The 27,430-nt window shown below is 41.4% G+C and overlaps 1 protein-coding gene across 1 annotated transcript in view; it reads left to right on the forward strand.

Annotated features, from left to right (window-relative positions):
* The first annotated feature begins 211 nt into the window (after positions 1-211).
* The window catches only part of LOC140284857 (potassium voltage-gated channel subfamily B member 2-like), a 77,860-nt gene continuing 50,641 nt past the window's right edge, over positions 212-27,430 (forward strand). Inside the window, exon 1 of the mRNA XM_072378861.1 lies at positions 212-829. Coding sequence (XP_072234962.1) covers positions 245-829 — 585 coding nt within the window. The 5' untranslated portion in view covers positions 212-244. The remainder of the gene's footprint in view (positions 830-27,430) is intronic.

Consider the following 27,430-nt stretch of genomic DNA (forward strand, 5'->3'; position numbering starts at 1 on the left):
CAGGTCCACATTCACTTGAGGAAGGATGCTCAATATTCCCTTTTGATGGTGGAATGTATTTAACCTATATGTCTCAATAACTTAACAATCTCACAATCTGTCTTTTTTGTTTTCTCAGCCATGGAGGGACTTGCCTAAAGAGGATCCAACATAGCTGAAAAGTTTTAGCTTTTTTTTTTCTTTTCTATTGCCCTTTTGTGTGTGTCTTTGGAACATCTCGTCAGAGGTCTCTTTTTCCATCATCATGGCTGAGAAGCTTGGACCAGCTGGGCTCAAGCCTACCAACGTCCATGCTGCGCCCTCTGTGCCCCCCGAGCCCATTGACATCATCCGCACCAAAGCCCGCTCCCGCAGAGTTCGCCTTAACGTTGGGGGTCTGAACCATGAGGTCCTGTGGCGGACCCTGGACCGGTTACCCAGGACCCGACTTGGCAAGCTTCGAGACTGCAACACCCACGAGTCTCTGATGGAGGTCTGCGATGACTACAGCCTGAATGAGAACGAGTACTTTTTTGACCGGCACCCGGGGGCCTTCACCTCCATCCTGAACTTTTACCGCACAGGCAAGTTACACATGATGGAGGAGATGTGTGCCCTTTCGTTCGGCCAGGAGTTGGACTACTGGGGGATTGACGAGATCTACCTGGAGTCCTGCTGCCAGGCCCGTTACCACCAGAAGAAAGAGCAGATGAACGAGGAGCTGAGGAGGGAGGCTGAGACGTTGAGGGAGAGGGAGGGAGAGGGAGAGTTTGATAATACCTGCTGCCCAGACAAGAGGAGGAAACTGTGGGATCTCCTGGAGAAGCCCAGCTCCTCAGTGGCTGCCAAGGTAGGGATTCTAAACAGGAAGTGTGATCGCACCACCTCAGTTTCACATTTCCTGCTCGCAAAACAAAGCTGAGCACCCTTTTTGGATCATAACACATTGCAGGCATACTTCTTGAAAAGCTACTCCCACATGTACTGTAAGCCATGAGTTCAGCAGCTCGAATCTTGTACAGTCAGTAGCAACAGTCCTAAAGGGTTGACGATAACGATTTTTCTAGGATACAGTGGAAGGAAACAGAAGATAGGGTTGAAAAAAGATGAGCAAAAAAAAAAAAAAAAAAAAGCCTTTTGTTGGTGTTTCAGCTTCTGGTGTTGCTGTGGTTATCAGGGTAAAGTGTATTGGTGTAGACTGGACAGTCCCTTGAAACAGCATGTCTCATGAAGGGAGAAACAAGCTCCTTTCCTCGTGCAGCTGTGTTATGTGTCAGCCTTACTGATTGGCTCTGTCTCTCTATGGGTATGACTGTGAGTCATGGAAACTACAGGATGATGTCAAAAATTTGTCACAAGTACATAGACAAATACAGCTCCTTGCTAGATTCAATTTGATTTGATTGAAGGCAGGGGCTGTCCATGCTCCTCCCTTCAACACACTCCAGTGTTTAGAAAACAGCTCTATCAGTCGGTACAATTTTCATTCACACCCATTCAGAGTTGACAAATCCTTCTCCAACTCCTCATTCAATCCTCACGCTTTCTCAGTCCTAAATTAGGCGGGTCAGCCTTGATGAAATCTAGTTATTGGCATTTTGTGTCAGTCTCCAGTATCCTTATCTCCTCACCAAGCGGTGCTGGGAAAGGATTGTATTCCATGTCTGCAGATCATAAACAGGGATTGAGTGTGTGTCTGCCTCTGTGTGTGTGAGACCTAAGTAACATCATCCCTACCATGAGAGAGATACAGCTTCTGACATCCTCTATGTGCGTGGTTGCCTGTGACAGTTTGGAAATGATGCCAGATTTAGTTTCAGACCACCGGTGCTAAAATTATAGTGAGATATTGATATTTTAAATGGTAAAAAAATACCGTAAAGACTCCAAGTGGATGGGGTTGAGCTCTTTTAATAGGTTGTTGTATGTGCTATTTCCTGCCTTCTATATTATTTCTGCATCATGGCTCGTTTTCCCTGAATCAGCCAGTAATTGTGATTGACAAGGATCCTGCCTCAGCATGATAACTGCATTTATCCTTTATAAGGAAGCTCTAAATGACGAGAAATAATTATAGGGAGGCTGCCAATATCTAAATCAAGGCAAACTCAGGTGATGGCATTGGAGTAATGTGATATGCTGTGTGAATTTAAAGTGATTTACCCTTCAATATGGTTATTTTAGACCCCAGACAAATATCTGCATTGCTGATCTGTACACTCTCATGTGGGGGAAGCCTGTGAATCGGTGAAGGGAAATTCCATCCTAATTCAAATTGCATTAACATTCTGCTGACTGCTCTACAAGGTTGTCCACAGCTGAAAGTACTGTTCATTTAGAGTTGGAGTGCCAGGGGCTGCCTGACGGTCTTATTGCAGCTCCTTGAGGACAGGGAAGCCTTTTACGGGGTGCACGTCGTGCAGTGAGATCCCTTGAAAGCCCTTGACTAAGGGAATGTCATTACTTAACTGGTGCACAGCCATGTGCTTTTATACAAAGCAACCTGAACCCTTTGTCAAGTACAATCAGAGTCTCATGGCACAGACCTATCCCCCATTCTCTCTCTTCTCTTCAATCCCCTTCTTTCTCTGTTGCACTTCTGTCTTTGGGAGATATTAGAGCCGACTCTGTCGCTTTAAGCCACCTATGACCCTTCTTGGCCCTTAAATGAATGTTAAGCATGAGAGCACTGACCTTTTCAGCAGGGTCAATCAAGCTAAGAGTTCACTTATCAGGGCTAAGCCTTCAGAGTATGGAACAAAAAGATGAGTAGGCACTACTAAAGCTAGCTGCAGAGAGCTGTAGAGAGGTGCTGAGGAAAGCCACAAGTGAAGCAAGAGAGATGTTAGAGAAGAACTGACAGAGGAAAGCCCAGAGTGATGTAAGCGATGCAGTCATGCAAGCTACGCTCAGGTTGCTGAGTTGGACGTTTGCAAAAATTGAATTTCCCAATGAATTATGAATGAAACGGTCGAAACAAAATGCGGCCTCTCCGTGTCACTGCTTGATCTTCGTCCAGTGCCCCATCGCGTGAGAGGAAGGTGGAGCAGGAAGATACTGTGTCTGGTACTGTCCGATGGTGGGTGGGTCAAAACTGAGAGTCCAGAGTGAGGAGTTCATGCTGTGGTTTTGTTGGTCCCATCCACACAAAATGTGCACAAACCAATCATCTACAGAGGAGTCATGAAGTTTGTAGCTTTCCTGACATTGCTTAACTGTGCTTGTGTAATGTTTAAATGTCACAAAAAGAAAGAGACTCATAAATGCAAAATGACAAGTTGCTCAGCAGTTTTGACTGTGGTGGAGGTTTGATTTTCCTTCTAGCTTTGTGTTGTTGCCAAGCAACATATGCCATCATGATGCTGTGTCCCATTCCTCCTTTTTTTATTGCCATTTTGAGCCCTTCCGAGCATATTCAAGTACCACAGCTGTGATGTCAGTGACTTCTATGAGCGTTAGACGCTTAGATGTCAGGGTGGAGATTTGGATTGGGCCAATGTGTATGTTGCAGGTGCAGAATTTCAACCACATGTCCTTTGAAAACGTCTCCTCTCTCGTGGCAGTTAGTTTAATGGAGAATGAGTCGTCTTTTGACAAATTGGGCAGTATTAGAGGGAAGTCATTTTCTTAAAAAAGAAAAGCGTTAATGATTAGGCTTTCATCATTTCCGTGCTGTGGGCTACAATTTCTGCAAATCCAGGAGAATGTGTCCTCCTTGGATATGTAGCCAGAAGGTCTTGTGCCGCTGTGACCTTTTTTGTTTACCATGAGTCACCGATGTAGTTGCACAGCAAATACACTTAATACAAACCCATACAAGGAAGCCATATCCAAATTGCCTAAAGAAATCTTAATAATGACTTTTGCCTGTGTATTACCGCATGGAAATGCATTATACCTATCATGCAGAGACAGATCTTGGGGTGTGTAACTTGTAGTTTGTAAATGCAAATGCACTTTGCGACCTGCTTGTGTTTTTCTCTCTTTTTCGCTTTGTCTGTTTTTCTAGAAATGTGATTAGATGCCTCAAATGCATTTCTTTTTAGTGTTAAAATAACCACAACAGTAAGCGTGTAATATATGTTGAAACCTTACCAGATGTTTCTTACACAGCTAGTGATTAAGTGAGAGCGTTAACATTAACACACGAGCCAGATCGTGTTCCCGGTATAATAAATTGATGCTATTACGTTTAGCATGGCGCTCAGTTTTTATGTGTGTAAAAGCTGCATCTTTATAGTTTTTTATTAGTTTCATGCAACGCTTGAAGAAAAACCTTTCAGTAAATTAGAGACGTGAAATAAAACCTCAGTTCATTTGTAACTGTTTCTGGCTTTTAGGTTTTCTTGTTCATTATGGACAGCCCCAGAAAATAATGGCAGAGGATTTGTTGCATTTTAAAGAGATCAATGTTTCTTTCTGTTCCCCCACGCACCCTGCCCAGACAGCCAGCGAGCCATCCAGCCCACCACACACCCGCACCCCCCCACACACCAGCTATGTCCAGGCCTGCGCTTGCTCTTAATGTGGATGTGCACCATTACTCTCCTCTTTATCTAATAAGCTAGTCTTGCTAGTGGAAATAAGCAATGGGCCTGCATGGGCGCAGCCTTGTGCTGTTTGGTCCTCCCACGCTTGGAAGCAGCCAAACTCACTCCACAACAGACACTGTTGATGATGATGACAAGATATGAGGAAGGTATTGGAGCTTGCGTCGCAAATGCCACTCTTTCTCACTGTCGCTGTTGCTAATGTGTTGCAGCAGCACATGCACAATTCCCTCTGCTGAATTTGTCTTGTTGTCTCATTTACAGAGTCATGCGCAGATTGGAAACGGGAGACTGTGGAAGTAACAATGATGTCAATGCATAGCTTTAAATGTGGCAGGAGCTTATTCCGTTTGCGTGCTGTTGTGCTGTAGCTCTGTAGCACTTGGCATTACCTCTTGTTTCAGATCACCGCAGCCAGCCTCTTACTCTCCATCCATCTGCTTTCTTCCAGGCTTTAATGCACTGAAGCAAGTGTTTGTGTGATGTACTTTCTGACTGCGGCCAAGTCAAAGATGAGGAGAGAGTAGGGGAAAAACGTGAGACCTTTAGCATTCAGTCAAACATTCTCTTTGGTGTGTGCCTCAGGGTCAAAGTCAAGCAGCAGGCCTGCTACCTGTGGTTCCGTCTCTTCATCGCCATATGAATTGTGGTCAAACTTTAGAGAGTTAAATCAATATTCACAAGCATTATGTAGAGGAAACACTCCAAGCTTGTTGGTCGAATGGATTTTAGTCACTTTTTTCTCTCAGACTTAAGCCCCTGTACAGAGGAGATGATCGTAACCCCGATCTTGTCCTTTAGCAAGTTATCAGGATGTAATGCAGGAGAAGAGTTTCGGAGGAGTGCAGCTTCTCTCCTCCTGTTGTCTCCTTCTTACATAACCCTTCCAACAGGCTACTAATCAGTACAGCCTAGCATTTAGGCACCAGCACCTAAATCCTCTTTACCCGCATTCATAATCAGATAAGAGAGAACCTCCTAGATTATAGGTGGCATGAGTTCTTATGGCCCCTGCATGGGAATTGAAGCAGCAGCATTTATCATTTGGATGTTCCAGGACACACTGAAACCCAGTCCGTCATCTATCCTGTCTTTCTTTTTTTGTGTATAAATCACCTGCATCATGAGGATTATCTTAAATTTTGGAGCATTCTGGTTGAGATTTATTGTAGAATATTGAAATCGAAAGGATTATGAATACTTTGTACTTTTTGTAATGTCATTTCCCCCCTCCAAAATGAGCTCTGGCTTAAGTTTCATCTACAAAAAAAAGTAGTGATAACCTGTTGTTCCGTCTCAGGCCGGCTTTCTTCTGTTTTTAGAGCTTTTGTTGATTTGGCTTTCATGCTATTTTCATTTAACAATGGCTGATTTGTTTTACACGCAGGTATTTTTCACCAGTTTGTTGAGCTGCCTACTCACTCTAAACAGGGATCTCCTCATATGGCCAAGAAACCACACTAGTGGTTAGTGGTGTTTGAATTTATACTGAGCAGCAAGTCTAACTTTCATCTGACAGTTACATTGCTTGTGTGCCAGAATTATGATACCTGTGCATATGGTTCATTCATAGAAGTTTTAAGCAATAAAATCTGTGGGAAATCTATAAGATCATGCTATTATCAGATCATAGTAGCTAGAGAATTTCCAGTGAATTTATCTACATTATATTCAGTAAGTTTACACTCATGCTTCAGATGTGCTTTTCATTCAATCAGATATACACTGCTTGTAAAAAATGTTATCTACGCAGTTCATCTCACAAAAGCCCTTTTTAATTTCAAATGCTCTCAAAACTGTGCTTATGTGAGATTATCCCCATACTATCAAGAGGCTGACTAGATTTCCCAGGTATCCTAGGGTCACATATCAAATGGGAAGAGCCAAGCACTAATTTATCAAACCAAAGCTTTGTATCTCTCAGTCTCACGTACAGGGATTGACGGGGAGCACTTGAAGTGAGGCAAAGGAGGCTGCTGAAAACAAAGCAAGAGGAAAGTACAAATCCGGACGACCCTTTTACTTTTACCATGTTTTCATCTTCAATCAGTGAATGCACTAAGTGCAAAATACATTGCTTGGGGTTTTTTTAATGTTAATTTTTACAACTAACCAAACTGCTGCTATCTTTCATAATTACTACCCGCGGGATCTTGCGTGCAGAGGAATTGCAGTCAGGGTGCTGCTCACATCTCGTGCTTGTGTCCCGAAAAGATCCTGCAGGCTCGTCTTAGTTCTTAAGCACTTTACCGTGTACGTGGTGATTGATGAACGAAGACGCCATGAAGTGAAACTCATGATAAATCCTAAATATGTTATCCTCACGATTAAACTGTGAAAACTGTGTGGAGGGGAAGGAAAACTCCCTCTTGTACAAATGTAAAGTGCAAAAACAACACCTCCAGTACAAGCCAAGGCTAATGAGTGAACAGATGGTGTGAGAGGACCGATGGCTGAGGTCTCAAAAGTAATTGTACTGTTATCCCCAGAACATACCCTTCGAACAATTTCTTACTAATCAAGCCTTTTACAACTGCTACTACAACTACGGAGCAATTTCATGAATGACTAACCCATCTTCCTACTATTTTGGCAATTAATTAATTAGATCGTAAAAGGCGGTGGTGACAATGCTGCAGACAAATTTCTAGAGTCAATGTGGTGTCCCATAGCTTTTTTTATCTTAACCAAAAGTACAAAACTTGACAAAATCAAATTTTTTATTGGAAAAAAAATTAGAAAAAGCTCTTTATTACATTTCAGTGTTAGAAACATATGCCTTTTTGTCTTGATAAAAGACTTATCGATAGATTATACTGAAAAGCTGCGAATTTGCTTAGATTGCCAAATAAATGAACCATTAGATAGTTTGTTGACAACAATCACATCCTAATTTTAATCACATTTTTGTTACTTTGCCATCAGACTAAAGAAACTTGCTTGTGTCCACATGATGGATGAAAGGCCAATTTCTCCAATTTTGTTTTCCACTGTTGTGAGGTGAGTTCAAAGACCAGTTCCAAATGCCTTTTCACATGAAAAAAGAAGGCAGGTGAAGAAACCAAAAGATTTTAAAGTGTCTGGTGGGAATGAAAGGCCCTTCGCAGACTTTTAGGGTACCAAAATGTCTATTTCAAACAGAAAAAGAGGCAAATCTGTAGGGGCAACCGAAAGACAAATTACAAAATAATCAAGACTAAATTAAAACATTAGGATTCTCACTTAGAGGGACACCAGGAACAAAAACAAATTGGAGAAAGATGGAGAGACAACAATGCACACAGTAGAGCTGCAGGATATAGAGAACAGGTGTCAACAATAGTGACGGTCAAAGGGCCTGAAACAGGAAATCAAGTAAGACAGGACACACAAGGTAGACAACTTTTAAAATAAAACAGGAAATAACTAAAACCTTGACGTCCACCACCTGCAGAGAGATGTATCTGTGTCTTCAGCTCCAAGCGGGTCCCTATCATCAACATTTCTTGCATGCCTTTTTCTCGATAGAGCTTCACCACTCGGCAACAGATATAGTCAACCTGAGCTGGCAGAAGTATGTAAAGTAACTTCTTAAAGAGAAGCTTGTTGCTTTCAGTGGTTCAGGCACATTACTGAAACATCTCCACCTTGTAAAGCAGTGTTAAGAGAAGGCGCTCATTTCACATATTTCAGCTTGGTGTTAGACTTACAGCATATCAATACAGCTGAATTTCCAGTAACGCTGCCCTCATTCACATATTGTTCCTATATTTGTTGTCGGACAATGAAACAAGTCGGAAATTGCGAATGAGAGCGCTGCTGTGCGGTGATTGTGGGTATATTTACATACATGATGATCACCAAGAGAGAAAGCTAGTAGCAACCGAAAGCCTCCAAAGTTTTCTCACACAGTCCACCGCCTCCTAATGCACCACAGTAACAACACAGAGGAAGCAGCTCACAGGGGCCTCTTGCTGTTGACAAAGCAGAGAAGAGAGGCAGAAAGGTGTTCCCGCAGTTGGCAGGGGAGTGAACTCACTGTTGCGGGGCTGTAAATCTCCCGAGTTGTCAGCACTGGCAGTGCCACTCTCCTCTTTTTACCGTGTTACATCATCAGTTGTGAATTGTTTTGCTGATGTGTGGTGGGAGAGTGTGTAAAAAGTCTCAATGTGTGAGATTTGAGAGCTCTGCATTTGAAACGCATAGCCACATTCAGAACAGGCGTGTGGGCATTAACCTCACTTAGCAAACCAGTCTGACTTGAAGTGCTTCGAAATTTGTCTTGAATTTCAGCAAAGTTTTCAGAAAAGCCGTACAACAAATTTGAATTATATGTGCATTTCAATTTATGCACAGATTTTGATAATAATCTGGAGGGAACTACATGAATCCCAGAGAATCTGTGATGTCCTAATCCCACTGATTAAATTGTGCTCTATTTTGACAGTGGCTTCAGTGTTTTATCACCTTTGTTCTAGTAGATACATCTACATTTGTTCCATTTCATTTAATCTTTTCCTCGAAGTTGATTTGAAAATATCCAAGCATTTCTAACTGTCGCTTCAAGCAATGATTCGCACTCTTTCATGTCCTGCTATTACTTAATACAAATTCCATCAGTTGTGCGTGTTATGCCTGTACAGCCAGCAAAAACCCCAAAGGAATGCAAACAAGCTAAAAGTCCCAGGTCTGACAGCGATCTGAAGGAGATATAAATCGCACTGAAGGCTGGTAATAAATGTGTGTGAACCAACAGAAAGCAACAGCGCTGGCATGTGCTGCCAGCTTGAGTGACACTCCGGATAAGAGGCTAATGTGTTCTTTCCTCCTCCTGCCCTCCTCATCTCCTGCCTGTACCCCTACTCACTGCCTTCACTGCGGGCTGACTGGAAGTTTGCTCACCCTCTGTCCTACTGTTTCCTCCTCCCAGAAGGCATAAGAAATAGGGGGAGATGGAGAGAAGACAAGGGTGGAATGCTATGAACGCCAGGTCTCTATTATGCTTTAGTAATCCCCCTTCACACACAAACCCACTGGGTACTCTCAACTCCACGCCATTCTTCCACATCTCTGCTCACACATAGATTAATACACACATGCCCTCAGTGTGAACAGTACACAAGCCAAACCCTCACAACCACAGTCCTCGACTTTCCCCTTTTAACTCCTGCTTCCTTTAATCTTTCTTCTCCTTTTTCCTTATTTTTTTTCTGTCTGCGTTTCCTCACAGTATGATAGTTGAGTTATGTTCCTGTTTCCAGGTCCATCTTGAGAGCTTTGACATGGAAGTTCATTGGTCTTCATTGTGATGTTTTTAGATCTGGCTCTTTATCAGTCATGTTTATGATTGATCACCAGTGGTCGGAGAGGTGGTCCCCAGGCATTTGGCCACTCCCTGTCGAGCTGCAGCACGGAGGTGGCTTGAAGCTTGTGGATGAAAAAAACCCAACATTGCTTTCATAGTGATAAATGAACAGAAACCAGAAAAAAGTGATACCGACACTCCTCAAAAATAAATTAATTTTTCTTCTAAATGTTGAGTCCTATCAGCCAAATGTAACCGATGAAGCTTTCAAAGGCTCTTAGAAAAAAAGAAAAGAATAGCGTAATCAACTTAATTTTGGTTGGTTCCTCAGAAATACTGTGTTTGCATAGTTTCCATAGTGACCATGGTGTGCCATGGTGACTTATTGACACCCAGGGAGCAATTCCTCTCTATACAGGCTGTGTGAGATGCAGAGCAGCTGGTACCTCAGCCCCCACAACCAACCCCTGATGCAAATCTATGGGAAATGCTTTATCACTACAGAAGCAGCACCTTTCAGGTCTCACTGACTAGAACTTACTCTTAAGACAACACGTTTTTCACTGGAATGATTTTCTTTTTCCCCAATTAAGAGTATTTTCTAATTTGCTGTTTGTGTCATTTCTAACAAATGGATCTCGCTCCACTTACAGTATTTCCTCTAGAGCAATTCCATATTTCAACGAGACAACACAGTTGTCCTTAGTGCAGTAGCTCCAGTAGTCTTCATCTGTTTGAAACTGTCTGAAGAGCAAAGAGAGAAGCAGTTAAAATTTTATTTTTTCTTTGTGCCCCAGCCCTCCGAGCCAATCAAAGGGTCTCCAGAGCATTAGCAGCAGAACGGAGGCTTAGTTTTGTAGGATGGAAGAGATTAATTAAAAAACTTTGCTCTGTGAAAGAGCCTCAAAGGATGTGTAAAAGAAAAGAAGCAGAGCAGACCAGTGAGGTTAAAAACGACTGAAGCCACTTGTTAGCCTCATTGATTGTAGGATACACTGTGATTAGTCATCACATTTTCTCTCATCACCACTACCTCCACCTTTACCTCTGCTTTTCCTCTTTTGGCTTCTCTGTTGGACCGCCTCCATTTCACACACCGTCTTTTCCTCACTCTCACTTTGCTTTTTTTCCCCCTTGTGTCGTCATGCTGTTGGCGTCACTGTGGGCAGAGCTGCCAGCTGTTTGCTGTCTCCCTGCGCCCCAGGAAGTGACAGAGAAGATTATTATACCTACTGGTCTTCGTTGTGTAATGTGGGCCTCCCGCATCTTTTGATAAGTGCCAGGAGTGCGTCAGTGCTGAGCACAGTAACTTTGCCTTTCTTCTAATGCTCAAATACGCCTTTGTTTTTCAGTTCTCTAATTTAGTCAAAGAAGTTTATACCCAGCATTCAAAGGAATGGCGATAGAGCTGGGTTTTCTGTCTATCCCACTCCTTCTATACATAAAATGTAATATATATCAGACAAACATATCAAGCCCCCAACTGGAATTCTCCATCTGTGTCTGGCAAGGTGACAAGAGGCAGTGATGCTGTCTCTTTGCTCACTGGCGTGATTGTTCTTTGCAATCAGCTTACTGCCAAGGTTGGAAGGAACCTGACTGGCTTGAGGTTGAACGGGGACAAAGACATACATTTAGAGCATGTCACCCATGACAGTGTTAAGAAGCCAAGCAGTGGGCCAAAGGAGCAGTGTCTGACACACCTGAAAGGTCACACTGCCTCTTGGTTTACACCACTGTGTAGAGGCAGATGTGAATCTTGTACACTGTCTACTCAAATGTATAGAAATAGGACTGTGTTTGAAAGTTAGTAAAGAGCGCTGTGCCTTTTTTGAGTAGACTGAGACATCACAGCACAAATTGTTTTGTGATGTAGTGCTGGCAGTTCAAGGAGGATCTGTCTTCCTTTGCGACAGGATCAGAGAAAATTTCTGGTCTTTTGGGTGCTGATATTTGGATGAAGCCTTGCCAATCGATAGGACAACACTTATTGACCGGTGTGCTGAAAGGCCCTCCTGTCTCATTTAATTTCAAGTGAGAAGCATCAGCGGTTATTTGCGTGTCCTGCTGCCTCAAACCCTAAGTCTTTCCTTTTTCACTCCCTCAACTTCAGGATATGTTATGCATTTATGTCTTGATTCTTTATTTTTTTCTGAATTTGGTCTGCCCTTTTTTTTGTCTTTTTGTAACTCAGTGACTCACTGTTTACACCCCTCTGTGATTGTCAACATCTCTTGAGTGAAATGTATTTGTTCAGTCTCTTCTTCTCTGTCCTTCATCTTCCGTTAGTGTCCTGCAATCATTCACCCGTGCTCCCGAATCACTTGTTTCCTGAAGTGCTTGAAAGAAAACAAGAACATAAAGAGCTTTGGGATGGATTGATTTGATGATGGGATCCCTCATGTGCTGTAAAACTAAATCATTGGAATTAAACTCCTGCACTGACAACAAAACCCTTTGCTACACTGTGTGCTATCATGCCAGAAAGTCAAATCAAATGTTTAGAGACCATGCCTTTATTTTATTGTGTGTGGCATCTTTACAGTGCCTTTGCTGTTGCCCACACAAACTATAAAGAGCTTGTGAGTATGTATTCCTGTGTGCTCGGGTGTTTGTGTCAGTACAAAAGCCAGAAATGCTGGTCGGTAATAGGGTTTCTATGCCACTGGGTTGAGTGTAGTTTTTTCTGACTGAAAATAGTGGTCACTAAATGTAACTTCAGCTCTATGATTACAGGGGAACCCTGTATTGAAGCCAGTAAATGTGGAACAACAGCTACTTATACTGCAAAAACATCAGAGAAGACTGGGTGTGTGACTGAGCCTATGTTGGCAGAACTGTCAATAATGGTCCACACTTCTAAGCACCTTATAACCTTGTTTAGCTTCTACAAAGTGTCTTTCTCATTCACCCATACACACTCATGCAGCACTTCTTATCATATATATGCTCTCTATGTGGACTCTTTCTTTCTCTGCAGTCCTACATATCAATATTATGGGGGGAATGTGGGATTCAGTGTGTTGCTCAAGGACACTTTGACACGTGGAGAGCCTGGGGATTGACTGCTGACCTACCTGTTGCAGGACAACCTCTTTACTCATTATACCATGGTCCCACCCACTGTAAACAACAAATGATGCCAAAAGTTTGAAAAAGTAACAGCAAGAGGATCGTCCTACAGCTTGTTAGTAACATAATTGGGCATAAAAAGAGCACCTTATAGAGGCAGAGTCTCAGAGGAAGCAATAGGCAGAAATTGGATTTGAGCAGAGCTGCACGCTTGTACATCACAAAGCAATCACAGTTTTTAGGGGCTTTTGGGGGGGGTTGTAGCATAAGGGATTGGGTATACAGCTAAGCACACAGCTATGGCATAGATTTTACAAAGAAGCATAAATTGAGCAAAAGCATGAGCCCACCCACATCCAAGACTATGCTGAGTGCCTACAAAACCTACACCACTCATGTAACCAGGATTGCATAGCAACTGGTAGACGATCTATAAAACAGGGCATTGGAAGTGTTCTTTATTATCAAGCAGTTGTAAAGTCTTTATAAACGCTTCTAGCAGGGGAAAACTTGAACCAGTGAGAGTAAGATTTATTTTGTGGGACAAGAGTTCCTTCTTCATTGGCATATGGCATAAAAGCTAAGTAAGCAAACTATGTTATTAAAAATATTTTGAACACTGAGTAACTGAGACACAATCCTAGCACTTCCGAGCTGCTCTTCCCTTTTCCATTCAAGATGATTAGAGTTGAAAACTTTAGAGAACTATATCTCAAGCTGTAGCTTTTACTTATGGTAAAGATGCAGTGTAAGGAATTTTACATTATTCATGATGTGGCATTCTGATTGGCTTGTAGTTAGTCATGAATAATACACATTTTTACATAAATAGCCCTTGACACATGGCTGGAGGGAAGAGGGGCCTATTGGCTGTAAGGAATGATAGATTTAAAAAAATCTTTGATGAATAAAGTTATTATCGATTAGCTACATTTCATGAAAGGGATTAATAAGAGCCTCCCTTCACTCTTTCTAATTTTTAGACACCTTTTTAAACCAAACCACATTTCTTTGACTGTTCCAGTTATTTTTCATAGCATTTGTTTTGTATGGTGCTCTTCTGACAATCCAAACCCACTGCAAGTCTTAGCTCTGCCATGCACCCACACTTACATTACTGGTGCTGGCAGCTTTCTCTGGCACTGGCCCAAATAAAGATTTTTGAAGTACACTTGTTTTGCAATAAATCCCTCTTAAGTAGCGTGACAATATCTAAAGGCCACCTAAGACTGAAGCATCCTCAGGTTTCGCCTCCAGTTCCAAAGTAATGAATAAGGTGTCTAAAGGCGAATAATATACTTAAGTTGATGGATGACTGTTGATACAGGCCAAAGGAACACATGCCTTTGTCACGTTCCCAGTGTTGCTGGTGTTGCCTTTTTATGTGATTGTTTTCTCCAGCTTGTTCTGTTTGAACCTCTCTAATACCTCCTTACAACTGCATAACTGCTGCCATTGTAATGTTATGCTACAGGTAGAAATCATAAAGCTTATTAAAATGCTACAAAATACAAAATGGACTCTGAAAATAGCAGCAACGCTGCCAGTCCCACCTCATTACACCACACAATTCAAAACTGAACAATGAAAAATGATCACACTACGAGTAAAAGCTGAAAATCTTATTTTCTCCTCACTAGCTATTCTTAAAGAGATTAAGAAGGTCTCATTTAACCATATAGCGGCATTATGAATGGGTAAAGGCTAATGTGGATTATTATATGAAGCATTAAATCTGTAAAGCATTTATTCATCCACCTGTGGATGTGAGAATGGAGAATGAGAATCTTATATTGAAATTATAACTTCAATATGTATTTATTCCTTTTCTTTACACACGACAACTGATGAAACCGTGCTCTTCAATCTTAGATTCAGCAGGATGATATGAAATTTATCAAGTGGTGCATTTCCAGGGTGGTCTTTAAGCTATGTAAGTGTATTTAGAGTAGGAAGATTCTTTGAAGGAGGCATTTCGTGCATTTCAGACAAACAAAAGATGTGAAAAACAGTTGAATGTTTTTGGTTTCAGCTCCACTGTATTCACTTCCAATCTAAGTAAGCTACAACTGATCGATGGACATAGATCTTTTTTATATTTTGCATGACAGTTTATAAAACAAGTTTTTTATTATTTATATAGTTGTCTTTGTTGATCTCTCCATTGTTGAAATTGACTTCTTCTCCTCGCTCTTATACATGAGTTTACGATCAGATTCACAGGTTTTTTTTTTACAGCTGATGAATCCCCTCAGTTTCAGAGGAATGTGTCTGGAGAGACGGCACACACTTCGGCAGTGGAAAGTTGGGTTACAGGAATGCTGTTTATGTTAATAGTTTAAAAGTTTGATAAATATTAATATCAAAATGTTTACCATTTTGGCGAGTTAAAGAGGGGCACCCGTTTAATCACTGCGGCATAGTTTGTCACAGTGAATGCAGAAAAGGAGGGGGCTAGTCCACATATTACTCTTTCCTAATTGAAAGCCAAAGTCTGTCGTCTTGAAAGGATTAGCTGTAGTTTAGAGAGATATAAATCCAGCCTCCTGTCTGTCTTACATGCAAACACACAACCCCAACCTGATGTGTTGCTACCCTAATCCCCTTCTGACGAAACCACAAAGTCTGAGGACAAAAATTAACAGGGCTGTTACTTAGCGTCAGCTCCTACATCCTCTCCTGCCTGTCATCTCGCCAGTCACAGGCTCATGATGCTGGAGAATCAATTAGAAACACTGACATATATCTGATTAAGGCTAAACAGGGCCAAAGGCAGGCTCATTAAAGCTGTTGTCTGTTTTAACTGTTTCTGTAATGGAGGTCGAAATAGAGGCTTATAGGGGTGTGTGTGTTCTGGGGGGTGGTGAGCGGGGTGGATTCTCGAAGCTTAGGACCTAATCTTGAGCGACAAGCTAACTAAAGTAGAGCTCAAATTAGAGTTTCATGTACATTTTCAGGCTCTAGAACCCCTCATGGCAGGGGTCTGTAGCTGCAAGAAAAAAATAACTTTACCCAACAAATACCAATAAAATTAATGGCCAGAGCACATCTGGCTTCTTTCCTGTCTTAGTTGTTTTTTTTTTCAGAACCATGGACAGCTCTGTTTGTTCTTTGTGGGGATTTTGAGACATTAGCCAATGTTGTTACTTGGCCCACACCGTCAGTTCTACTGTGAATTTCAGTTGCTTTGTGTCCTCATAATCTTAAACTTTGCATGGATAGGTTGGAGGATAATGAAGCTTGCTTGATATCTTAACAGTTTTATCACCGGTTACCAAGGTATGAACTGACTAAATAATTTAGTGAGTTAAGTTATTTCTTCTTGCTGTCTCGAATCTGGAAGTTTAACATGCATGTGACGGTTTTCTTCTGTAAAAGCGCCGCTTAGAGTTCACCTTTTCAGATGGGTTTGTGTGTTCATTTTGTTCAGATGCCTCTTCCTGTCGCTAACCATGTGGCTGGGACTCAGTTAATGAGAATAAAAGTTAAAGAGTTTTCTGAATAGGAGTAAAGATGAAAACTGAGCATAGCTGAAAATGGTAATGGACTGTTTCTCTTTTGACACAATGCATGTTGATATTCAAGCTTGCTATCGCTTATATTTCCAAAAGCTCTAAAACTGGTATAAAACTTTGTCTATTTGGATTAAAGATAAATTTACTATAATTATGCAGGATTTGGTATGATGTAATTATGTAGATTTAATTTCAGCAGCCACATCTCTGAGTGATTCTCAGTATTTATTTTGAAATCTCATGGCCTCTATCTTGTCCTTGACATATCTTGTCTTTCATCTAGGGGCATTGCAAGTATTTTTTGGAGCAGTTTTGTTTTGTGCAGCTGTCAAAGACTCTTCATACACATCTATGCTAATTTGCATGTATTTGTATGTGTGACTTAATAAGTTTGCATGCATGCATCTCTGCCTCTTGTTGGTGTATCCAGCATGCCTGCAGTGACAGACATTGTATAGTTTTATACCTTCCTACTTGTAGCCACAGTGTCCACAGCCTTCAGATTACATTAGAGCATGCTGGATTGCCTATGTGTACATCGCTCGTGTGTGTATGTGCATAAGAGTGCAGGAGTGCAAATGCAGCATACTACAGCCAGCCGAGTAGAACATTGCATAGACAGCACCATGCAAATCACATTGAAATTCAAGTGCTCTGTGAACACGTGGGGCTCCATTCACAGGAACACATTAAACACCCTCACAGTGGTGCATGTCATACAAATTTCCCTTTAGTTCTTTAGTTCGAGATTAAAATGAGCTCTGCGTGAGTTAACGTTTTGCTGAGACAGATTGTTTCTCTGAACTTGAATAGCATGATAATGAAATCTCCAATCTCATCAACCATGTATATCTGCTCCGTGCTCTGACAAGGCATTCAAGTCATTCATATCCAGTGGCACCAGCAAGGCTCTATTCTAAAGGGGGTATTAGTGAGGAGAATGTGCTTTGATATGAAATATTGATAGACAGGACATTTCCTTCAATTGCAACAAAGTTCTCGCAGACAGAGAAGAGGAGTTTTGGCTCGAGGGGAGGGAGACAGAAAGATAGAGCAGTAATAGAGCCAGAGCCAGAAAGGGAGAGATGAGCTATGCTATGACAGGCTAACAGACAGCAGCAGGTGGAGGAGCAAAAGCCTATCATGAAGAAGTGTGGTTGTCACAACTTCGCAGTGGTTAGAGTGGTGACTCTGTGACTGAAACAGAGGGTTTGTCTCGTCAGAGCAAGATTTTTCTGATAACTTCTGAACTCCATTTCTTGCTTTCTGCGTGTTCGCCGTGAGGCCATATGGACGACTAAACGCGAGGAAAAAAACCCACAATGCTTTAGTGTAATTGATAGCTCCTAAATAATTTCCTAATTCAGTTTGTTTCCTGTATGGTTCACCTAAAAGTTTCATCAATATGACTGTCAAATTAAATAATATTGCATTTAGGAGGCCGTGCTGGTGACTTCCACCCCTCTCTTGGTGTCTGCAAATTGAGGTAAATGTTTAATGACCGACTAGGTTCAGCCTGTGCCTCGAAGCATGCCACTCTTTGCAAAGCACATGTTCTGCTCTCTTTTAAAGAAAAAGCCTTTCCACATTTCCACAAACATGAATAGATGCACACAAATACCCCATCTTACAGGCTATAGTATATGACACATATTTACGTTGAGCTGAGTTGATAGTGTCAGGATCGTGGGAAAGGTAAGACCCAGATGCAGCTCTTTCGTTCAAAAAGGTTTATTCAAATCAGGGAGCACGAACAAGAGGCGCGGCAGAGCCGGATCATCAAAAATACTTAAACATGAAAAACACTAAACAAAACAAGGCTATGGAAAAACAACACTATGAATAAATACTGTGGCTAGATTAACAAGGCAGGAACCAAACTTATCGTTCTGTGGCGTGGCATGAATGGATAGTGAGGATTCTGCGGTGGCTGAAAGTAAACCAGGAAGCTAAATACTGTGAGGGGAGTGATCAGTGACATGAGGTGCAGCTGTGAACAATTAACCAGGTGACTTGAGTGAACTGAACGTGACAGGGGAAAAACATGACTTGAACATAACCTGAAAACATGATTAAACATAAACTGTGACATGACAAAAGACTGTTACAGAGGCAGACTGTGACAGTTAGAAAGTGTAATCGGGCATTATTTACAGTCCCAAAGTGAAACACCAGTTCAGTATTTCATTTCAGTTTTGCAAATACTGAACTGTCTACTAGATTACAATATACTCACCATTGTTTTTGTTGGCGATGATATCACAATTATTTTACATAATAATATCAATAAGGGGGTTTTTATTTTATTTTATTTCTTTAAGCGGGGCTGTGTGAAGTACAGTCAGGGTCTTACTCGCAGTAGAGAGCTAATCAAGCAGCTACTCAAGATGAGGCCACAGAAAAGCGTGTTTCACAGTGGTTGCCCAATGCAGGGACGGCTGTAGCTCAGGTGGAGGAGCAGACGTCTGCTCTTCGTCGATTCGATTCCCGGTCTTCCACGCCCACATGTCAAAGTGTCTTTGGGCAAAACGCTGAACCCCACATTGCCTGAGACCCCCGTCTATTAGTGTGTTCAAGTGTGTGACAAAGAAAAAAGAAAAAAAGCACTATTTAGCCTGTAACACTGAATAAACTCAGATGTGCTGTATGAGTGTGTGTTTGGATGGGTGAATGTGACTTTTAGTCATATTTCTTTGAAAGCTTACTGTGAGATTTTACATTTGATAATATTCAAAAGATGTTATAGCTTTACTTTACTGTCATCTAGTTGGTATTTTGGATTTAGGCCACCAGAATTTTGAGAAACTGCTGATCCGCGCCAGAATACGTTGGGCAGCCACCATTCATGCAACGATATGGAGCGACAAAGAACAACACGGACATTATTCTGTTGAGAAAATAGCGATAAAAAGGCCTGACGCAAAAGTGATGTGACGTAAAGTTCACCGTGTACATAGCTTTTGCTCAAACTGCTATGAAATCTTTGAGGTTACATGGCGAAAGTTTGGCCTTCCCGTTGACTGATTGACTGACTGAGTAGTTCTTAGCTTAGCTCCCTGTCAGGATTCCTCTCTGATTCTGAAACTGAGACAATCTGGCCACTGTCTGCAGCAGATGAGACAGTGCTAATAAGTACTGCGAAAAACAAAAAGTACAAAGGAAAATATAAGGACATACATTCAAACACGTTTAGCTGTTTTTGTTTACTCGCAATTTGACCAAAAAAATTGAAGGTGGAAAAAGAGGGAGCATTAAAAAGGAACACCTGGACAACAGAAAACAAAAGGACGGAATCCAACACGGTAAATATTTGACAGACCAGTCATCCGGTCCAAATCTTTACTAAAGTTTTAAAACCAAGCAACAATTTATATTCAAGGTACTACTTTCTCTGTCTTTCTCCTTCCTTCATTTAAAAATTCCCTTTTTTGTTGTCTGTTTGCTTCCATCACATGCCCACCCACTGTGCCTTGTTCATTTATCCAGCTGAGAAATCTACCCTGCATTTTATCTCATCCTTGCGAAGGGCACAGTATATTGCACTGATCATCCCAAACTTTGTTTTATGGTCTTATTTACGCACTCTTACACGATCCTGAGATTTCTTTTCAGGTTTTTAAGAGGGCTGGTTTGATTTTGTTTTGTTCTTTAAGTGTGGCCCTCTTTATGTGCATACAGACTCTTCCCCTGAGTAAATGCTGAATGACAACCTGACAGGCAAGAGTGCAAGTCATCACATCACCTAATCTGATGGCACTGCGGAAGGCAATTTAGGCAAATTAGCAAATGAGCCATGTGTGCGTGAGTGCTAATCTGGCATGGACATAGAGGGAGCTATTTAAAGTTCAGTTTCCACTGCGACAAGTCAAATTTAGCGCTGCTTCAGAAGTGTATGAATATCACTTTGTCATCCTGATAACTTATTCCTTTTTTTGTGTAGTCATGCAGGGGGCAAAGAGTGAGGGAAAGGAGGTGGAGGTTAGAAGGGGGTAAGAATGTTTTAATAAACTCATGGAACTGAGCAAAATTAAATTATTCAATAGTTTGGGGATACAGGAGTTGGCGGAGAAGGAATGGCCATGGTTAGCTTTGAAAGTAATGGATAGCAATTTGTGTTTATGCTTCTGGTTAAAAATATCTGTTTTCTAGAGAAAATGTGAAACTTGTCGGGGGTTAAAGCTGAAACAGCTTCAAAGGAGGTAGCGGGAGTGCTCGACTCAGATAGCCGGGTGTTTAAAGACAACATGCTCCCACGCAACTGCTTCCAAGAAACTTGACAATCTAGGGAGTGATGTTTACTTTATTTCAAAACAGACTTTTAGACTACAGTGGATGTATATGGGTTTTTGTCTCATTTCTCTCACCACAGTCACTACTCACAGTGCCACAGATATGCATTCAGTCAAGGCTTTTTGCTGCAATTTCCATTTGACTTTAATGTCATTACTTTCATATCCACATAATGGGCCTTATCATTGTCAGATGGAAGGTATTTGTTGGAGATGGGTGGTGATATGGACCTTGTGAACTGTTGCATGGAAAACAAGATGTAAATGTGGGGATGGGAGCTGCGGGGAGGGAAAAAGTGAGATGGAAGAAATAAAGAAGTTGGTGGGATGGCGGGTGGGGGCACTAATGTGTCCTTCATGGGGTAAGGCTGGACCAAAATGGCTCAGTGTGGAGCTAAATTGACTCCATTACAAGAGCACTGCACCAGAAAGCATTGGTGACATCACCCACACGTCCTAAGATAGGCAGTTAACAATCTCAGAAGGAATGATGGGAGCAGTGTCCGCAGGATGCAGCAACCACTGTGGTTTGGGCGTGTTTACTGCTGCTTTGCATGTTGTTCATGTGACACAGGGAAAGAACAACATGTAATATGATGTCCTAAATGCCTGCGAGCCAGCACACACTGTAAATCAGTAACGCTGCTGTGAGTTAATGCCCGCAGAGGAGTGCACCTGCAAGACATTTTCAATCCTCTCCGTAATGGCGTAGTTTCATATGCAGTTAAACTTGAAGGTACGTGTACCTGTTGTTTTATGGCTTTTTTTTTTTTTTTAAAGTCACGTGGTATGTGGTCTATGAACACGTGCAGTTGTGCAAAGGTGCACATGAGCAAATTTTATACACGTCTGTGTTGATGTGTGTCCAGATTGTGAATGCTGTAAAATTTTGGTTACGTGCATGTGTTAAAAATCTTAAAATACACAATTAAATATGTTTATGCTAGTAGGCTAGAGATAGCATTTGCATTCCAATCATTTAAGAATGAAAAGACACTTATCAACTTTCAGTGTTGTATCCTGGTAAAATTAGAGCTATAAATACACTAGACTACTGTAGTTATTGCTAAAATATTATTTTTATTGTTTATTTGAATCAGCTTTGTCTCACCAGCAGTTGTCTGTCTTTTAGGTGCAATGATAAAGGAAAATGAGAACCAGCAAAAAGTATACATTTAAATTGGTGCGTGTGTAGGCATGTTCACAGTTGGCATCAACATGTGTCTTATAATACGTTAAAAAAAACATCCGTTCACACTTTTCCAGTATTAGAGTGCATTCTCAGTGATGTATGTTGGTGTTTTCATCCAGATGATGGTAATCCCGAGTACATGAAAAGAAGACAACTGGGCTTCTTTTCTTGGTCATGGTAGAAACACACTCCAGAACCAAGATAAGAAGTCCAGCTGCCTTCCATTCAAGCACTTGACATTTTCATAGACCAATTTTGATTGGATCTCACTTCCTGACTCATTTGAAAATAAAAACATATGTATCTTATTCAACTGCAAAGACCAAATATCAGTCCTGCACGGCCTAATTTTTCAAACCTGTACACAATTATCCTAAAATCAACACTTAACCTGCCACAGTTTGTCCACGTGAGTCCTTGGACCTGATTTGCAATAACCACAATGACTACAAGTAACTCACAACTGCAAATGGCTAATGACAGACGTAGCTATCTGACCTGGTGAAAAATTCCACCTGATGTATTTTTGCTTCTCACTGTTGCAGGGCACATCAGTTCTGTTGATTCCTGTTTTCACATTCTAAAGGAACGGGTACCAAAAACTGGGGACTACATTGCCTTCGAGGGCTTTTCTATTGTTTTCACCTCCAATAGGAGCACTGAAGTGAAATAACAGTTCGCAAATGAGTAAAAATTTCCAATCTCTCATTCTTCTGTCTCATACTGGCTCAATATAACCTGACCTTCAAAGTCAGCCCATTCCTTTAGCTGTATTCATTTATTTATTTAATGATTTATTTTTTGCGAGTGCCACACATTGACATGTTGCCAGGACAGTATCAGGTCAGAGGTGTGTGGTTAACACCAGTTCCTTCACAATACAACCGTAATAATACATAGAGGTTGTGCAAAATAACAATGTCATACACTGTTGTCTTGGTGTCACCATGTCACCTTACGTGTATCTTTACCATTACACTGTATATAATTGATGAGCATATAACGTTGCATGTGTTTCACAGTGAGCGGGTGCAGTTTTTGCTCAACATACTGGACCATCAACACTACACTAAAAGCAGAGTAACTTAACACCGAATGCAGTTAAAATTCTGTGTTAATTCCTCCCTGCCTGCTTAGATGAGCTGCAACACATTGGTATCTGCATCAACTCTGTTGCAGTGTCAGATTGTTCAAGCATGGGCTTAAGAGAAGGTCATGCTACCACAAGGCATGGAAATAACATGCCACTGTGTCAAGTTGCTTTCTGTATTTGTTCTCTAATACACACGTGAGTTTAATGGCCTCATGACAAATATGTGGACAGACTGGGTTAATCTCTTGTTTCTCATCTTCCCAAAATGTATAACGCAGTCTATATGGCAACCTACAACTTACTTCTTTTTTCTTTTTCCATCCTTTTCTCCAACTTGACGCTTCACACTGTGGTCCAACTGTTGACTCATACCACTGGGGGCTCCCTATGAGTTCAGTCCCCTTGTGTTATTTATAGAGTCAGAAAAGACAAGAAGGAAGCTGTAACCAAGACAACTGCAGATACTTTCACACTTTTCACTGGATTTGGCAGAATGCAAAAGAAAGCATGCAATTATGTTTGCTCCCTCACTGTGATACAGCAGCATGATTATAGAGAGAAAACATGCATAAGCTGGTGAATACGTCCAAACAGAGGCGAGTGTGGAACACCGTGTGCTGCACATGGCGTAAACAGCAGGGCTGGCCTCTCTGTAATGCTCCTAGTGTATCAAGTTTGTGCCACACTTATGTAAAGCACTGCTGGCATTGACTTAGCCTGCACTTTCCATTGTCCACAACAGTCATTCTTCAGTTGTCAGTTGCCTTTGCATTAGGGATGAGCAACAATCAGGTAATGAACAACGAACAAGGGGAGAAAAATATGGTATGCACGATCGAGCAGCTGATTAAGGGAGGTTAGTGGAGTAATTATGCAGCTGTGTGCAGTAGTTAATTAAAAGGAGCACTTGGCAGATCAAGCGTGTTCGACACGTAAAGCACAAGATGGAGGCGCCTTGCCACAGCTCTGGCCTGGACAGTGGCAATTGGGCAATTGCAAAGTCTCTGGACACTTGCCCGAGCCTACAGTTGTGTCCATCTTGCCCATCTCCAATCAATCCTCAGCCCTTCTACAAAGCCAGAGCACCTACTATCTAATTGGGATCGAACCAGGATCGATTTCCATCTAGTCTTTTTTTTATTTAATTTTCTTATGAATAGTAAGTGAAAGGAAGACCAAGAAGAGAGAGACCCTATCATGGTTAATGCAACAGAGTAACATTGTCGTTTGGTCTAATCTCTCTGCTCCTTTCTTTTATTGATGGCTTCTTCTAGAGGAATTACATGGCTGCTGATTTCAGTTAGTTGGGCTTCATCCTTGAGTGACAGCCATAGATAATTTTGTACAAACCCTCTTCTTTAGAAAGTCATTGCGAAATGAACACCCATCTTTCCAAACAGAAGGCATATTTACAATTTCATCTGGGCTACAGTGAAATGTTGCCACTAACTTGTTATCACTTCATGACTTTTGATACTTCAAAATGGATCATAGTTCTCATTATTTTTTCACAGTAAACTTTTGACTTGGAGTGAACAACAACAATCAAGATTGGGTTGGTGGGTCGTAACTTTTGTGTCAGAAGAATATAGAGGGGCATTTTGTTCTCTGGAATTCACTTAACCTGTTTTATCTTCACTAATTTGATCACCTCCCCACTCATCTTCACCTCCTTTCTTTCACTCATTAGTTGGGTAATTATCCAACGAAGCCCCAAGACACAGAACTGGAGCTCAACATTCGGTAGAGTAGGCTCTGTTATCATACCTTTATTAATTAGACACATCCTGACTCAACATTTGTTAAATACTCTAATGTTCTTTAAGCAAGTCACCCTGAGGGGACTCCTCATAGTGGCTTCCCTGTGTCTCTGCTATCTGTGCCACTGCATCTCCTCATTTGCTAATAACACTGTGACCCAGCTCCAGCAGTGATTCCTCTGACCCCCATCATTGCAGGGCAGTGCTCCATCATCACAATTAAAGCTTTATGTTTAAGGTCGACAGGTCCCCTGCGCCATAGGAGGTGAAATGAAAGACAGAGCGTGTTAAAAGACTCCCATTGCAAAGCAGGCGCTGAGGGAGAAATGGACAGTGGGCTGGTTTCTGTTGAAAGGGTAGGGGGATTATCTGTCCTTGCGTTTATGCTAATAAAGAAGCCTCTTACCTCAGTATCTGTGAGAAAAGCGATGAGGTTATATATTCATGAATAGAAAGTAAAACTGCCAGATGAAGGGAAACAGAGAAACAGAGTTCATCTTTGACAACAGAAAGCAAAAGAGACTGAGGAAGAAAGGAAGGCATTGAAAGACAAAGGAAAGGGCAGATGTCTTTTGATGGAGAACTGGTTTATTTCTGATGAAAAGACCAACTTTTTTTGTTGAGATTGACATTGTCCAGATTTGAATTGGGCTGACTCGCATACCTCTGTACTGTTCTTGAATGACTTTTTTCCTTATCAAAGAGGACTGTGCCTAGCAGCAGAGTTTCTTGACTGTCAGTTTATTTTAAATGAATCTATGATTGGCATCTGACAGGAAAGGCGAATAGGCGATATTTCACATGCTTCCATTCTTGTTTTAGCCTGCAAAGGCTACATGACTTTGCTTTTATTTATTGACATGCCTGCTAATAAATATTTTATTTTTTTCAATACATTTTTTTCATACAATGTTGTGGTTTGAGTTTTTCGGACAACCATTCATAGTTTAAAGCAAGAAAATGAACAAGCCTCCATGGTCTAAATATATCCAGGTGGAGGTTAAGTGTATTCTAGGGTGGAAACAGACAGGGCTGTCCCTGTGGGCGCTCTGTTCCAGCTTTATTTTTGTGTCTTGACAGCAGGACTGACTTCACTGTGCTCTACCTGTCCCAGGAATGTAGCAGACTCCCCCTCATCCTTCTGTGGTCCCACCCACACAACAGCAAGTCAACATGGCCGTTGGCAAAGTTAGCCTTTCCGCATCATAAAAGAAAGCACACACTCAAAGAAGAGGCAGGGAGGGAAAAGGGAGGGAGAAGAGTGCAAGATGATGTTGAGGGATAAAGTATGTGAACCATAACCTGTAAGATTAGTAGGGAGAAAGTTCAAAGAAAAGAAGGGAAAGAATTGCTGTGGTGCAGAGATGCAGGCGAAGGAAAGAAGGAAAATAGAGGAAAAGATGAGGTGATGAATACAGTAGAGACAGCTGAGTCACTTGGCTTCTGTCTGAATAATCAGATATTGTTATTCATGTGGAGCAAGCTGCTCCACACTGCCATGGGCCATGTGCAAAAGCTGAATGACTGTAAAGAAAGCGGATGACAAGCTAATGGACTTCTGTGGGAGTGCGAGGAAGCACTCACAGGCAAACTATGTGGATGTGCATGTTGTTTACTTAGTGACATTTGCAACATCATCGTGGCTCTTTATTGGATGGTTTTTCATTTTTGTGAGCCTGTCCGAGTAACAGAAGAACAACAAGCGAGAATAAGAGAAAGGACCTTTTACTTTTCTTTACTCTACCTGCCTGGGAGTATAAACCTGCTCTCAGTGAGACGGTGTTGGACGTTTTAGTAGCAGTTTCTCTTAGATTAGATTCGATCCTCCCGTCTTTCTTATTTACTTCCCAGAGAACAATAACTCCATATTACACAGCCACACCAACTCTCTGAGATGTGCACAGATATATGTACACCCACACTTCCATGCAGAAACATGTGAAAGCTCCCACAATATCCTCCACAGAGAATTATTGAGATATTTATAAGCAGGTCATGTAATACTCCATGCATAAACACACCTTTGGTCTTTTTCATATGTTCATACACCAAAGAGAACAGCCACAGATGTGTTGTTTTACCATGGCAAATTTGAAAATATCCTGACATTTAGAATTGAAATGACCCCCTGAAGAAGGTCAGAACCTAGAGCTTTGAACTGATCCATGTGGCAACAGTCATATCTATCACTTTCTCATCCATTATAAATCTGCACGTTGCTTCTCTCTCCCCACCTCTCTGAGATGTTTTATAAACTCCCAGCGCATTTAGTGCTTCATCCTCTTGATTTAAGCAAGCAATGAGATGGTATTGTATCTTCCTTTCAAGTCCCACAGTGCTGCAGACCATAAATTATTAACAAATGTAGGGGTCTGATGTTGCACTGAGGAGCTGGATAATACATGGAGAGTTTGTTCTTCTTTGTATTGTGTGTCTCCTCTGAAATAATTGCTTCCACATGCAGGCAAATGAGGTAAATATTGATTTTATCAGCCTATAAAACTGAATATTAAATAGAAACTGAATATTTATATTGAGATCAGCAATGGATAAACTAGCTGGAATATTTAATCAGTTAATCTCTGCATATTCCTCACTATAATGAATTTCCACTTGTGTATTTACACATACTCTTAATGTTGTGTGTGAGAAGTTGGGATAGTTGTTTGCTAGTGACATGTTGAAAATGCAGCTTA

Source organism: Leuresthes tenuis, unplaced genomic scaffold, assembly GCF_036924035.1.
Source record: "Leuresthes tenuis unplaced genomic scaffold, fLeuTen1.0.hap1 SCAF_24, whole genome shotgun sequence".
NCBI lineage: Eukaryota > Metazoa > Chordata > Actinopteri > Atheriniformes > Atherinopsidae > Leuresthes > Leuresthes tenuis.